The 16086-nt window shown below is 40.6% G+C and overlaps 1 protein-coding gene across 1 annotated transcript; it reads right to left on the reverse strand.

Annotated features, from left to right (window-relative positions):
- Positions 1–323: 323 nt before the first annotated feature.
- On the reverse strand, positions 324–2540 carry LOC136883272 (uncharacterized). Its single transcript, XM_067155482.2, has one exon. The coding sequence runs from the start codon at positions 2476–2478 to the stop codon at positions 895–897; it is 1584 nt and encodes a 527-aa protein (XP_067011583.2). The 5' UTR covers positions 2479–2540; the 3' UTR covers positions 324–894.
- Between the last annotated feature and the right edge of the window lie 13546 nt (positions 2541–16086).

Raw genomic sequence — 16086 nt, forward strand, 5'->3', positions numbered from 1 at the left:
GTCATTTTCTGAGAATTTTACCTTTTGATATTAACGCATTTCATGTCTCAGTGCATTTATTTTCAGGTACGAAATTTTCTTGAAAGCAAATCCTGGAATAATTACTGTACTTCATTTGTAACATTATTTCAGAATATGAATGATGAATGCTCTAAATTTAAATATCCCACCAGGAGGGAAGAAATGAATGGTACTTTAACACTCTCGAAATAATTGTACCAAGGAATTTAATGTACCATGAGGTCTGTGTGTGTAAGTTATTAACTGAAGTGTCACATCACTGCCGTTTCGATTCCACATAAAACAGGAGTTCCACTGTCAGAATCACGGTATGAAAAGTCACACAAAGTTGGAAGATTTTAAAATTTTACGTCGTGATGTTGTACACTACCATTTATTTATTTTGTTCTTAAACATAGTCCACAAATTTTAAGTCAACGAAAACATGAACATGGTATGCTGTGGTGGTCAGTGGGCGCTTACGGCCTTGACCACATTCCGAACGCTGTCTTCTGACGGAAAATTTATACTGACACAATTAATGAGAACATTCACGAGAAACATCTCTAGTAATATGGCCCTATCCTGCGTGCTGCTCCGAATATCAGAGCTAATTTTCTCACCATCTATAAGTAGACGGACATTGTCTGAGAGGAAAACCTCAAGAGTAATTTAAATATATATATTCAAAAGGTTTTTCTTTGTTGAATTAATTATTATGCAACCAGGCACAACCTGCATTTCGTAACATCAAATTATCCATTATTTGTAACTTGCTAGGATATGGATTGGTTCTTATAATATTTCCACCAATAACGTACGTTGTCCTTAAATAAACTCTACAATTTTTAAAGGAAATGAAAATATGAACACAGTTACACCATGGGCTTGATGTCATGAGAAGAGGTCTTCCAGTTCTGGCGGTGTGAATGGGTGTCCAGAGTCCGGAGGTGTAAAGGGATTCCTGGAGTCTGGGGGTGTGAATGCTTGACCAGTGTCTCCCAGGCACGGATGGCATAGATCGGTGTCATCCAGGTCCTGCAGCGAGTGTGGTGTGAGGCAGTGCTCGCTGAGGTCTGAGTGCATTGCCAAGGACTCCGTGTCAGAGCCAAGGAAGAGGCAGTCCAGATCAGAGAGTGGTCCCAGCTCTGGTTCCGGAGTCTTCAGCGCCTGGCTCAGCGCCGCGATGTACTTCATGGCGAGTCTCAAAGTGGTGATCTTGGTGAGCTTCTCGTTGCCATTACACGCGTCTGATAAGTGCGGGACAGCGCGTCTTAAGGACTCGAACGCAGCGTTTATTTCCCTCATGCGATCACGTTCGCGAGCGTTTGCTGTCTTCCGTCTGTACTTGCTGAGTGGAGGAGGTTTCTGCTTCGGACGTGCACCACTGCTACTCTTATTGCCACCACCCCTTCTGGAGCTCTTGCTTTCAGCAACTTGTCTGCCACGCTGCTCCGTCTCCAATCTCTTCTGTATAGACCGCGGCCTTAAGGAGTATTTATCTGACTTCCTCGGCGGTGCTGAAATCTCCTCGGTCTTCTCCACACTCACAACGTCACCCTCGGCATTGTTACTACTATTGTTGTTTGAATCTGTTAGTGCACTACCTGTTTGTTGGGACACTTCCCCCATTTTTGAGGACACCCCTTCAGTGCCTTGCACCAAACCATCGTGACTTGACAGCGATTCTTCCTCACTTACCAACGGCGATATTTTACTATCCACACAGATTTGAGTTGCTGGACTTTGGGATAGAAATCCTGTACTGTCACAGCTAGACGGTTCCTGTAACGATCTATAATCTGACACACTAGAATGTACCAGAGAAGGCTCATTTATTAACTGTCTTTGTCCTAAGTCCAGACTAATGACACTATTTTGCACCAAATTACTGTGATCTTCCACTGTTCCTAAACCTAAAACTGATCTTTGAGACAGTTTTACTTCACCCATACTTCTTTGTACTATGTTGTTATTCACAAGATGATCCCTAGGAATATCAGTAGCACCGACGACACTTGTTTGAACCAAACACTGACTACTTGATGGCAAGATATTCTGTCTGTTCAATAAATTCAAACTATTGTCTGGAATCAAACACATACTTGCTGTTTGTTTGTGAGAAATTCCTAAATTACTCACTGTTTGCTTGTGAGCAATTCCTAGACTGTTCATATTTTTTGACACCAAACTCTCAAGTAAGGATGGTAATTGGTGCCTTTGTGGAGGAATACCCACGCTGGGCTGCACCAAACACTCGTTTGTCATTTGCCGCAGTGTCATCCCGACATCTCCTACAAGTGGCATTGTTTGTCTGGCTGCGGGAAGACCGCCAGCATTATTGTTGGTGTCTGTCTCCTGCTTCACTACCTGATGCTGCTGCTGCTGCCCCATTGTGTAGCAGTAGTGCAGCGAGGCGGGGTATGCGGCCGTGGCGATACCCCTGTCGGATCCTCTTGAGGCCATAGGGTTCAGCATTAAACAAACACACGCACACACAACAACAATAACAAGTGACCACCCAAAGTGTTTCTGGTGTCCATCACATTAACATTCATGCCATAAGCAAACATTATATAATACAAGTTGACAACATTATACACGGAGACAGTGATAAGGAAGGGGCGACTTGACCAAAGATGTGTTAACTCTTTAACAGAACTCGAGCTATTTCTCAACGTCTGCCGCTCTTGCTGCCTGCGTGAAGAATACAAAATAACAACACGAAACTGTCTTGTTAAAGATATTCAGAAAGCTTGTAACTAACACTGGGGTGGTCTTCTTAAAACCTTCTCATTTGTTACGAGAGGTTGGGGAGATTCTTAATCAGCTGGGCGCTAAATTGGAGAAGACAGCGTTTAAAGGAAGTAATATCCGCTTTATTACTATCCCACGGTTCCTCTTCTCCACTTCTGTCCTTACTGTGGCGTTCTGGAACAGAAAAATTGAAATTTCGTTTTAAATAGAGGCATGACATTTTTACTTCATCCATTTATATTCAACAAGATATAACAAGTCATAATTAAAATGAGGAGATCGAATAGAAGCCAGATTTTAAAAACAAAAGTAAATTATCTTCCTCGCTTGTAACTGTTCTGGAGGTAGGATTTACATATACTAATAGGTTAGAATAAGACATGTTGTGGACTGTTAGACGTAGGAAAAAATTGAATATACATTTTTCTTTCATATGAGTTCTTTCAGCATGTGTCAAATGAAAAAAAATGATAGATAGATAAATAGATAACGTCTTTATTTGTGTGGAGGTTTGGGCTCAAAGCCCTCTCGTGCACTTAAGCACTTCATTGATCGTGTACAAAATGATATAATTTAAATGATAGAAATAGTAAAACATAATAACAAACAAGGAGAAAATTAATGATCATAATGTTATTAGTGTTACGACCCACAAACTACTTTTGCGGTTTTCGGAGACACGAGAAAATGAGATAATATTGTAGGACTACTAGAAAAAATGGAGATAGTAGTATTAAACATAATTATAACCCACTAGTGTACTTATAGAATGCGCAGGCACTCAAACATGAAGGAGCACATAGTATTGTATAAGTTCCTCACAGGTATATTTTTCTGAGAAACAACTGAACCCATAGATATGTTTGTTGGGGGTAGCCACATGGTTTGTATTTACAAGAGAGGTGAATTATATTTTCAATTTAACTTATGTTTCTAATGGCCATTTCAGGTCTTTGGAGTGCTTACTCTTAGATCGCATAACAATTTGGCTGTATTCGAACTACAAATATGTCTAAAAATATTTGAAATATGGACTGTATGACGGGGCGTCGATTATGGACACCTGCCAAATCATATTTTGATTTCTATCAAACACGACTCTCTTTACACTTTTGTGTTCCATTGTTCGCTCACTGCATTTAATAAATATGTAGCGATAACGAGTGGCGAAAGAATGGGCCAGCTATGTAAACAGTAATTTTATTTAGAGTGACATTCATGAAAGTTTGCCCGTTTTCTCCCTTTTCAGTAACTGTGTTGTTTCACGTTTATATATAAATAAATGACTGCCATTATAAGTTGTGATAGTTTTGAATATTGTAGTAGTGAACACGGAAGATGTCTCTGACAGAGAGTGACAACTACGCGTGGTCTAATTGTGTAAATAGCAATTTCTGTTAGTGTAAATAGTGCGAAGCAGTGGCTATCATGGTCTTCAAATTATAAGAAGAAGCCCTACAAAAGCAGGAAGGGAAGACATATGGTTCTGGAGAAATTTAATGGGTATGCGTCTTGAAGTAGCATTCGTTTACTTAAATTTTACTAAAATTATCTTTTTCCGAAAGTTTTTCTTTCTAACTTCAGTGACAACTTTTAAACACTAAATGTTAAGCAATCTATGTGAATTTTTTGCAGGATATAGTCATGAGGTATCTGTATTCTTGTATGCGTTAATATTGTAGGAAATGAAGTTTGTCTGATTTATTTAAGTTCAGATAATTCACTGAATTTTTCACTGTGTCTTTTAAATGTACCTAAAAATGTGATGTAAGAATCGAGGTCTGAATACCAAAAGCTGATTTTAAAAAATAACATTAAAAATCATATTCAATATTAAAAATTCAAGAATGAAAGAACTTATGGACTTCAAAACTTGGGAACTGATACATATTTAAACGGTACATATGTTTTCGAAATTTGGTTGAAGTCGACCAAGTAGAAGAAAAGTTAAATTTTTGGGTGGAGTCTCCTCCTAAATGCGATAAACATACAATAGCATGCACTCATTCTTTTTTGAACGAATACTGAAAACAACAATAGTAGTAATAAAGTTGTGTTGAATTATATATTAGAAAAGCTTGAAATATTGGAACAAAGAGTCATTAGAAAAATTCTCTGTCCGATGACAAGAAAGGAATTGTGGAAATTAAGAAGTAATAACGAATTCTATAAGAATGTAGAAAACATAACGGAAACGATGAAGATGGATGAAGACAGATTAACAAAAAAGGATATTCAAATACCTTTTGATGAAAAAGTCAACAAAAAACTGGATACAAGAAGTCAAGTATAAAGTGGCAGCGAGGGATTCAGTTTTGTGGAAATGTAGTAAGCAGTTTGGCCTATGCAGACGACTTGGTCTTAATGGCAGATTGTGCTGAAAGCCTGCAGTCTAATAGGAACTTGAAATTATGTGCAATGAGTAAGTTGTTAAAATTAGCCTTTGCATGACTAATGTGAAAGCTGAATGTCAGACTGGGAATAGAAAACTGAAACAAGTAGATAATTTCAATTATTTAGGGTGTGTATTCTTCCAGGATGCAGTGATTTCGCAGTTGCAATCAACAGTATTCTGTATGAAAGAATTCAACCCCCCGGACGAAACTATCTTTGCATCTATCTGTTTTCAGACCAACTTTCCTCTATGGGAGTGAAAGCTGGATGGACTCAGGATATCTTATTCCTACTTTAGAATTAACAGACATAAAAATAGCGAGAATGGTCGCTGGTTCAAACGGGTGGGGAAAATGGCAAGATGGTACTCAGAATAAGGAGCTAAAGTCTAAGTTAGGTGAAGCTGAACGCATAAATCGGCATCGATTGTGGGTTCATGTGAAGCGAATGGAGGAGGATAGGTTACCTAGGAGAATAATGGACTCTGTTATGGAGGGTAGGTGAAGTAGAGGGAGACAAAGATGACGATGGTTAGACTCAGAGCTATAGAACGAAAGGAGGCCACAGAACTAGTTACATACAGAGAATTATAGCGGCGTTTAGTAAATTTACAGAGGCTTGAAGACTTAACGCTGAAAGAGTATAATGAATATGTATATGTGTATTTATGAATGGCAATCACGAGAAAAATTTTACTTGGTGACATCCTACAGCATGCAATGTCGAATGAAATTTTATATGCTCTTCAAAAATATAAGTACGTCTGTTGGGATCTGGAAGCCGATATTATACGACTGATCCAGAGACGGAGCAGAAATACCGTCTAATCTCCTACAGATATGCTTCATAGATTTGATTCCTTTCGGAACGTCCGTCCGTTCTCGAAGCCTAATAGGCCTACCAAGATAAAAACTTTTTTCCAGCAGCAATTGGTCGTGGGAAGTTCGTAGAATCACCAGTCTCATCTCAACACCTTCACGTAATGTAGTGGGAAATATTCGAATTAATGTTTACTCGTTTTTTTCCTCCTTGTTTTGCCATTAATCTTCAATCATGGAGTTGTGCAAACATTTTGTGATTGTATACCCGTTATAATGCTCAACAGGTGAAGTACTCGTGTTATTAGCTTGCCTTGCAACATACCTTGCAAATACAGATGTAATAAAATAGAAAATGTCTTCGTGGAATGAGTAAATATTACAGCAATAAAGAAATAAAATTGATCGATTTGCTTCAGATGAATGAAGTGTACTTTATTAAGTGAATTGATGCCTTCATGTGAGAAGGAATGTCGAACTAGTCTATGATGGACTTCATTTATAGATGGCATAGCTGCTGATCGTATTGGCTGTATTTAGAGACGACGGAAAGGCCGATGGAGGCATCACGGGGCTCCTAGATCACTCGGGAATTGATTGTATTTACTCATCACTAGGGCCCGGATGTTTATGCAGTAATAGGTTAGAATGCAAACTTACTGAAGCGAGTGACAAGTAGAGTCTACCTGCACGACGGGAATGCTATGAGGTTTGCATAAACATTAAGGGTTCTCATGGGCCGAACCCCTAATATTTATGCAAACTTCATAGGATTCCCGTCGTGCAGGTAGACTCTACTTGTCACTCGCATCAGTAACTTTGCATTCTAATTTATTACTGCATAAACATCTGGGCCCTACTCATCACTTTCATCTTCCTCATACGACGTCTGCTGGCAACTCTTGTTTTCTTCCGATCCCGACAGTGTCTTGCGTAGCCTAAGGAGTCTTCCATTTCCACGCCCTCCTTGACTCTTCCCGTTTCGTTTGCCGATACCTTCATGCTTTGGAAGGTCAGAACACTTCCATTTACATTTCTGATTAGAGTTAATAGAAAATGATCCTAGTGGTTAACGTCACTCGAGCATGTCTACGGTTTTTGGTGACGCGAGGACAGGAAAGGGCTTTAATGAAGGTACAGCCCAAGCATTAGCCTGGTGTGAAAATGGGAACGACAGAAAACCATCTTCAGGGCTGCCGACAGTAAGATTCGAACCCACCATTTCCCTTTTTCAAACTCACAGCTACAAGACTTTAACCGCACGTTCAACTCATGCGGTGGTTGTCTAGTTGTTCTTCCCCTTAACCCTCACCACCACCAAACAAGACTTCATAGGCCTCGGCCTACTAAGAGACTGCTTCTCAGCCTGAAGGTCTTCAGTTTACGAGTATTACGGAAACCTCTCGGCTATTATTCTTCGCTTTCAAGACCGGGGCCGCCACTCCACTGTCAGATAGCTCTTCAGTTATGATCACGTAGGCTGAGTGGACCTGGAACCAGCCCTCAGATCAAGGAAGAAAAGAATCCCTGATCTGGCCGGGAATTGAACCGCGGCCTCTTGGTAAGAGGCAGGTTCGCTGTCACTGAACCTCTACCACCACCACGAACATAATTGCCTCCTTTGTAATTTCTCAGTTTGAGACTGGAATGTTGATCCTGGTACCGCTAGATTGATGAGAAAGCGTTTGGATGACCATTTTTAACTTGACTTATTTCACGAAAATCCCCACTTTTCAGTTCATTTTTGTTATTATATTAATATTTCTTATACCTAAACCTTCATCTATAAAAACTATATCAAATCCATTAGGTGGCTCCTGATAATAACCCATACTGACACCTACGGACGCCTAAAGGGGACTTGATTTAATAATATGTATGGAATATTCTCATTTGCTAAAGCAGACAAAGAGAAAACTCTGTTTTAGAAAATGACCAAGAGAAATGAGCGGATGGTGTATGACAAGCACGTCCAGATAAGACCAGTCGGTGAGCGAAGTGTCGCGTCTGACGGAGGTGGTCGTAGGCTATAAACTGTTTAGAATTACGAGTTCGAGCCAACTTCTTATTGACCTCATCCATAGAAAGTAGCTCGCCATGTATTTCACAGGAAGCTTAAAGTGTTTCGCAGTTTCTAGTCCTTTACTTTGATATCAGCCGCTCTTTCACATTTTATTTATTCTTGAGCTGAGGTGTGTTAGCATCAGGGTCATGTAAGTCTATGTGATTGTCATTATTCCTTCTGTCCGACTCGTTGGTTGAATGGTCAGCGTACTGGCCTTCTGTTCAGAGACTCCCGGGTTCGATTCCCGGCCAGGTCGGGGATTTTAACCTTCATTGGTTAATTCCAATGGCTCGGGGGCTGGGTGTTTGTGCTGTCCCCAACATCCCTGCAACTCACACACCACACATAACACTATCCTCCAATACAATAACACGCATTTACCTACACATGGCAGATGCCGCCCTCCCTCATCGGAGGGTCTGCCTTACAAGGGCTGCACTCGGCTAGAAATTACCACACGAATTTTATTATTATTATTATTATTATTATTATTATTATTATTATTATTATTATTATTATTATTATTATTATTCCTTCTTAGTATTTACTGTGTGTTTTTTTTTATTAGAAAGAGCTTATAACTCTTCTAAGTCACGGTGAAGTGGGTCTGCAAAATGTTTTAAAACACATTTGTCGCTCGTGGGCTCACAAGTTGAGCGCGTGCGGTGACGCTCGGACTGAATCCCAGTTTGTCCGGCTCCCTGGCTGCATGGTCAGTATACTGGGGGAGAGGGCCCCTGGTTCGATTCTCTGCTGGTGTGGTTAATTTCTCTTTTTTAGTGGCTTTACCTCGCACCGACACAGACAGGTCTTATGGCGACGATGGGATAGGAAAGGTCTAGGAATGGGAAGGAAGCGGCTGTGGCCTTAATTATTGTACAGCCCCAGCATTTGCCTGGTGTGAACATGGGAAACCATGGAATACCATCTTCAGGACTGCTGACAGTGGGGTTCGAACCCACTATCTCCCGGATGCGAGCTCACAGCTGCGCGGTCCTAACCGCACGGCCAACTCGCCCGGTGTTAATTTCTCTGACGCGGGTACTAAGTATTTGTGTTCATCTTGTATGTACCGCTAAGTTCACTTCACCCCGTCAATCCATTTATTTATTTATTTATTTATTTATTTATTTATTTATTTATTTATTTAGGATCAGCAACAGCATTACGCCGAATTACAGAGATCCGAGCTATGTACAATAGATATTAATCTAAAATGAAAGATATACAAATATTTACAAAGGACCCAAATATACAGAATGAAAATTGTACAATCCTATATAATACATATTTACATAAACAACGGCATTAACAAAGGAAAATATATATTTACACTAAATACAGGAGCAGAAACAGGGAAGAACAAGAAGGAAAATTAAGTTGTATGAGAAATATCATGACAGAAGGAAGGAGACGATACGGAGATGTCTAGGCTCTTGTTGATAGATAGGGTATTGAACATTGCTGGAATACGTACAGAAAAGGTACTTCGGGTGAGAGAAAGCCGGGAGTAAGGAATATGAAACAGGGTCTTCATTCTGGTTACTACGGGAGGGCACGTGGTGGGGGAATAAGGAAACTAAATCTGGAGACCTAAATAGACCATTTAGAATTACGTACAGATGTAACAATAGGAATGGCCAAATTTTCAGGACACATTCAACTCGTGGAAGAAGAAAATCTGTTATAGAGACTCGGGTCCGGGAATGCTTTATTTCCACGTTGGATTTCATTTTATGCAACTGTGCATAGTACATTAATAATGGAAAACCCACAGGAACAGAAACTACCAGAGTACCACATGAAAGCCTTCCTTAGTTGTAATGTTCAAAGTGCCCTCCATCAGCATACATCAACCCGTCGCATCAGCGCATTCCAGATTCAGTGCGACGTGAACTGAAAACACTGAAGACGTTTTGTGTGTGTGTGTGTGTAATGTATCACTTCAGTTCTTCAGCGCTAGATGGCAGTCATAACATTTATGATATATTTTACGGGAATCTTGTGGGTTTATATTGTTGATAGAAAATACAAATTATATGATAAGGAATATAGCAAATTTATATTTTCACGTGGATCGAGGTCGTCACTGAAAATTTGCGTTACGGAAGTTGGCATGGCTGAAGTGTAACCCTAGAAACCGTGCAGGCTGTGATGTAATGTATGGATGGATGGCCAGACAATGTTACCTATAAACCGTGCAGGCTGTGATGTAAGGTATGGATGGATGGCCAGACAATGTTACCTCGCAACCGTGAATGGATGTATGGCCAGACAATGTTACCTGCAGGCTGTGATGTATGGTATGTATGCTCAGACAATGTTACCTGCAGGCTGTGATGTAAGGTATGGATGTATGGCCAGACAATGTTACCTAGCAGCCGTGCAGGCTGTGATGTAAGATATGGATGGATGGCAAGACAATGTTACCTGCAGGCTGTGATGTAATGTATGGATGGATGGCCAGACAATATTACCTAGAAACCGTGCAGGCTCTGATGTAAGGTATGGATGGATGGCCAGACAATGTTACCTAGCAACCGTGCAGGCTGTGATGTAAGGTATGGATGGATGGCCAGGCAATGTTACCTGCAGGCTGTGATGTAATGTATGGATGGATGGCCAGACAATGTTACCTAGAAACCGTGCAGGCTATGATGTATGGTATAGGTGGATGGCCAGACAGTGTTACCTAGCAACCGTGCAGGCTGTGTCTCATGGCTGGCGGTCATCTGAAAGTAGCAGACGTTGATGGGTGGCCATAACCGGGACACACATTTATGATAATTTGATTTTTGCAAAGGGAAAAGTGGTTTCCTTTTCCTCAGATGCTAGTATGATTTGTTTATTTTTTCTCAGACTGTTTACGGGAAGAAACGCCGGGAGCTAAGAAGTCATGCGACAAATACTCGACTTGTGATTGATAATTCGGACATATTTTAATTTAGTCGGGCGCACCACTAGGACTTGTGTGCATCAGCTCAGACCTAAATTTTCGTACTTGAGTTTTAGGAGTATCTGTTCGATTTTGATCAGATCTCAATTGAGAATAATATTTTTTCATAACCAATGCTTACATCATTTTTTTTGACATGTTCGGCTTGGCCTCACATGTGTTGTAGCGTCGAGGTTACCGGATTGTGGAAACCTGAATTTACATGGCATGTGCGGAGATGGCCTTGGTTGTTTTTGCTGCCAGAGAAGTTCTATCTTACTGCGGCGAAATGGTACGCGGTTTGTTGTCAGGATATTGAACCTGAGGACAGACAGTTATGCCCGCTCATTACCAAGCAGTCAGCTCGCTACGCTAATGCAATTACGGGGATGGATTTGTAGTTAAAATACGGGCAGTGTTCCTCCTCAAGCTTTTTGGCAGCAAGATTAATAGACGTAATTAACACGTCATCACACGCCCCGTTACTTTTACATGACAGCACGCCCCACGGCAATTTGCTCACACATGTTATATATTGTTGCTCTGATTTTGAAACGAAGAAACCAATCCTCAAACGTTAACAACATTGTAAGAAAGAGAATTTACTTACCAAAACATCATATTTAGGATTGTAAATCATTAATAGTAATTTAAAATATTTTACAACACGAGAACACGCTATGTTAGCAAACTGCCGCAATTCCAAGGCTGTGACCTGACATCAAAGCACGCCCCGTTAGCAAATTGCCACATACTATATTTTAGGCATTTTCACATAAGTTGCATTAACACAAGTCCAGTTGAATTAGTAAAATATGAAATATAAACAAATATGATTGATTTAAGAAACATGGTAAACATATTACTTCTGCCCAACAATCAGCCAGTCTAGTCATTTTCAGCTGGATCCTCCTGTTGGGTTGAGCATCTCGAACACGTTGGCACTGTATGTTCTCGGCAGATGGGAATATCACATGCGCAACAAATAACCATTGTTCTGCTATTTTTCCTTCTAGGGCAGATACCACACATAGCATATTGACCTGGTTGCAGGGGCCTCTCATGTGGTTGTTGCTGTCTCACTTTAAGAACAGGCTCACGACGTTCAGGTTCTTGCTGAGCGCCTACTGAAAGGTTCAGTGCCTCTTCGTTGGGCGGTGGGGTGTGGTGTTCGTTACCAAGCTCACACGGTTGTATTATTTCTTCTGCAACACTCTCTTCTGAGTCACTATTAACATGCACTCAAATATCTGTTTCATCAACGTCACTATAACCAGAAGTATCTTCACCTAATTTACTTGAATGACATTCTGGAACACTGTCCACTAAATCTCTCACTTTAGCTTGTTGTAAGTCGTACGGATCCATTTCCAGGTAATGGCGCTAACAATAAAACAGAAATATTGCAACTGTATCATATTAAATATACGCGAGAACTCGCCCGTTAGCAATATGCTCACTAATGTTTGTACGCGACAGCACGCACGTTAGCAATCTGCTCACACAACGTAACACCACCAACACAAATGTGAACTGACGTAGAGAGGAGACAGCGACGAACTGGATTAGGCTACGGTCGTTATACATAGATGTGGGGGGAGGAATATCTGACTGCCCGCCCATTCTTGGAAACAACAAAGGAAGATATTAGGATTATTGTTCAAACGCGGCAAACTGCCGCGGGAGCGTGTGATGACGTGTTAAAGTATAATGACGATAATCAAAGCTAATATGCTTTCTTTCAGGAAACTCGCCAAACTAATAAGTACGTTAAGAATGATGCGGAATGGGGAAAAAAGGTTTACAGATTCAGCCATTCCCATCACTCGAATGAACTAATTCTTATCGGCAGAAGAAATCTTTATAATATGAATTCGTTCTTTTACAAGGCATGTACAGTTTAAAGAGGCTACTTACTGTGGAATGCCAGGTAAATTTTACTTGTAAAAATAAAATTCCAAAACCTTACGAAAATATTTCATATGAAATGTTATGATTTGTGGGGTCATTAGGGAACAGAGTACAGTTTTATTGAGTAAAGAAAAGAGGGCATTAGATCCAAATGGCTGTACTCAGCATAGAGGGACATGGTGGTGTTATCCTCTCACTAAAGTAAACTCGTGTTCTCGCCCCGAGGTGGTACAGGGTTTCTTTTTTTTGCAGGCATACTCCTAATGAAGCTGAATTGCATATACCATTTTAACCACACACCAGACCTCCTGCCATTCTTAAATCCCAGGCGGTACCAGAATCGAACCCGGCAGCTAATGGGGCTAAACGTTACGATACGGGGGCGGACTTTCTCTCAATGAAGTGACCATATTTTGAACCCCTGTGGAAGAGGGCCATGCGATTAATAAAATCATAACTGTCGCACCTTCAGTTTTCAGTCCGCTAGTTTCTTTGAATAAACCAAACGCCTCCACATCCACACCCATATCAGAGTTAAATTTGAGAGGTTTTCCCGCAACATTGTTCCACTTACAGGTAATGCCTTAACACGAGCTCGACTAAACCACTCGAAAACTTCTTTGTATGTCTGTTATTGTGTTTCTCTCAATGCCTTAATTCGCACGTTATCCTATTTCTTTAAGTAACGGTACGAATTGTGGATCTGATTTTTCCGCACTTAAACTCATGTTCTGTGTCACATTTAGATCTTGCTTTTATCACTGTACTTTATTACAGTGGAAGAATTTTTCATTTTTCTCTTACGCTCACTCACTGTTCGCTAGCAATAATAAGAATCAGACTTTCCAAGAATAGCGCATGTGAGGGTGTTCAGCAGGCGGCCTCAATTCAATGCTCATCATAACAGTGCTCTCCTGGAGGGGGCGCTGTGCTGACGATAACATTAGCAGTGGCGGTCCGCTGTATTTGTAATCATTGTTGTTCACATTTAAGAAAATTAAACTTAAATTAATATTAACGTTTAATATATTGTGCGCTCATTTCAAAACTTCCTAACTTGAATAAATTTAATGGCTCTTATTTTGGTTTTGGTTTCTTATTGGGAATAAAACGCCGATTCTCTCAGTAATGGTTTAAACCTCCCCTCGAAAACGTAATTGGCGTGTTATTTCTTAATAATAATAATAATAATAATAATAATAATAATAATAATAATAATAATAAACCAAACAAAACCCCATGGCACTACAGCCCTTGAAGGGCCTTGGCCTACCAAGCGACCTCTGCTCAGCCTGAAGGCCTGCAGATTACAAGGTGTCGTGTGGTCAGCACGACGAATCCTCTTGGCCGTTATTCTTGGCTTTCTAGACCGGGGCCGCTACCTCACCGTCAGATAGCTCCTCAATTCTAATCACGTAGGTTGAGTGGACCTCGAACCTGCCCTCAGGTCCAGGTAAAAATCCCTTACCTGGCCGGGAATCGAACCCAAGGTCTCCGGGTAAGAGGCAGGCACGCTACCCCTACACCACGGGGCCGGCAATAATAATAATAATAATAATAATAATAATAATAATAATAATAATAATAATAATAATAATAATAATAATAATAATAATAATAATGGCACATGGCCTCCGAAGAGGCCTGGTGAAGGTCTTTCGAGATGACGCCGAATGGGCTACCTGCGCGTCTATGAGGATGGGGTCCTACCTATTATGATTTCTGATGATGAAGACGACACACATACCCAGTCCCCGAGCCGTCAAAAATAACCAATGAAGGTAAAAATCCCCGACCAGGACATGAATCGTGCCCGGGATCTTCTGGACCAAAGGCTAGCACGCTAACCATTTAGCCATGGAGACGGACCTCCTTAAAATAATAATAATAAAAATTTTAAAAACATTAAATTTATTCAAGCTGGAAAGTTTCCAGTGAACGCGCGGTGTATTAGACGCAAATAAAATTAATTTATTCCAAGCGAAATATTTTTCAGTAGAAACTACCGTCTGTTGGAGGATACTTACGTACTTATCGTATGGTTTTTAGTGCCGGGAGGGTGTGAGGACATATTCGGTTCGCCTGGTGCAGGTTTTCTATTTGACTTCCATGGGCGTCTGAATGTGGGATGGTAGTGATAATGAGATAAGAAGACGATGAAACCCAGTGTCGGCACGTAGCTTGCTCCTGTCAAATAACGCTTAGGGGCCTGCTCTAAGCTTTACGTCTCCATCCGACGGACGAAACACCATCAACAGCTTCATATGCCCTCACTCCATATGAGCACTGGGAAGAGATTTGGAATTGAATCTATGCTTTAGGCATGTAATCTAGTGATTAGAAATTGTATACCGCCAACTCTCCTACCCTGCCAGCTAACATTCTGATGATGAAAATGTTTTCGACCAACGGACCTCGAACCGGTGAACCTCGGTGTCAGACACATGGCCATCAGGCGGGATTACTAATGACTGTTTGAGACTGTTCGTAGCTGGTGTCTTTCTCGGAAATCTCGAACGCTGAACACCTGAATCGAAGGTGGGGTTTCTTCTTATTTTTCTGTAATAATTTTGGTTAATTTTCGTTATTTTTATTTTGTGCTAACGAGTGGAGTTGATGCAGTGTTGGCCTATGTTGAGAGGCATGTCCAGCAGGGAGTGAGAAAACCACAGCAGCGAACAAAAAGTGGTTGTGGTAATTATCCAGTGAGCTCTGGAGAGCAGTTTCCTGATCACACGTCCATTAATAACAACACTGCCGCTGGTCTTGGGAGTGCCGTATTTTGGTTTTAGGGGGATCTCATCTTGGGACAAGTAAGTGACGACCACGGTGACCCTAGCTGAGGCTGTCGTTGCTTCACGCCCTTGTGGAACCAGCCATAGAATACATCTATGATATACGTTCTGCGTTGGAGGAGGCCATTAAAACGGGGAAGCCTCAGTTATCAACTTGGAAAAGTGAGTTGGTTACCACGGGGTAATAATAATAATAATAATAATAATAATAATAATAATAATAATAATAATACATGTGTGTATGAGATAGTTAAGAGTTTAATTTCTTATTAGTATTATTATTATTATTATTATTATTGTTGTTGTTGTTGTTATTGGAGAAGCTATGTATGTAAGAAACAGAGTCCAGTAAATATATGAACAATGAAATGAGTGAATGTTTTATCTATCTACCATTATTATTTTACTAGG

This window comes from Anabrus simplex, chromosome 11, assembly GCF_040414725.1.
Source record: "Anabrus simplex isolate iqAnaSimp1 chromosome 11, ASM4041472v1, whole genome shotgun sequence".
NCBI lineage: Eukaryota > Metazoa > Arthropoda > Insecta > Orthoptera > Tettigoniidae > Anabrus > Anabrus simplex.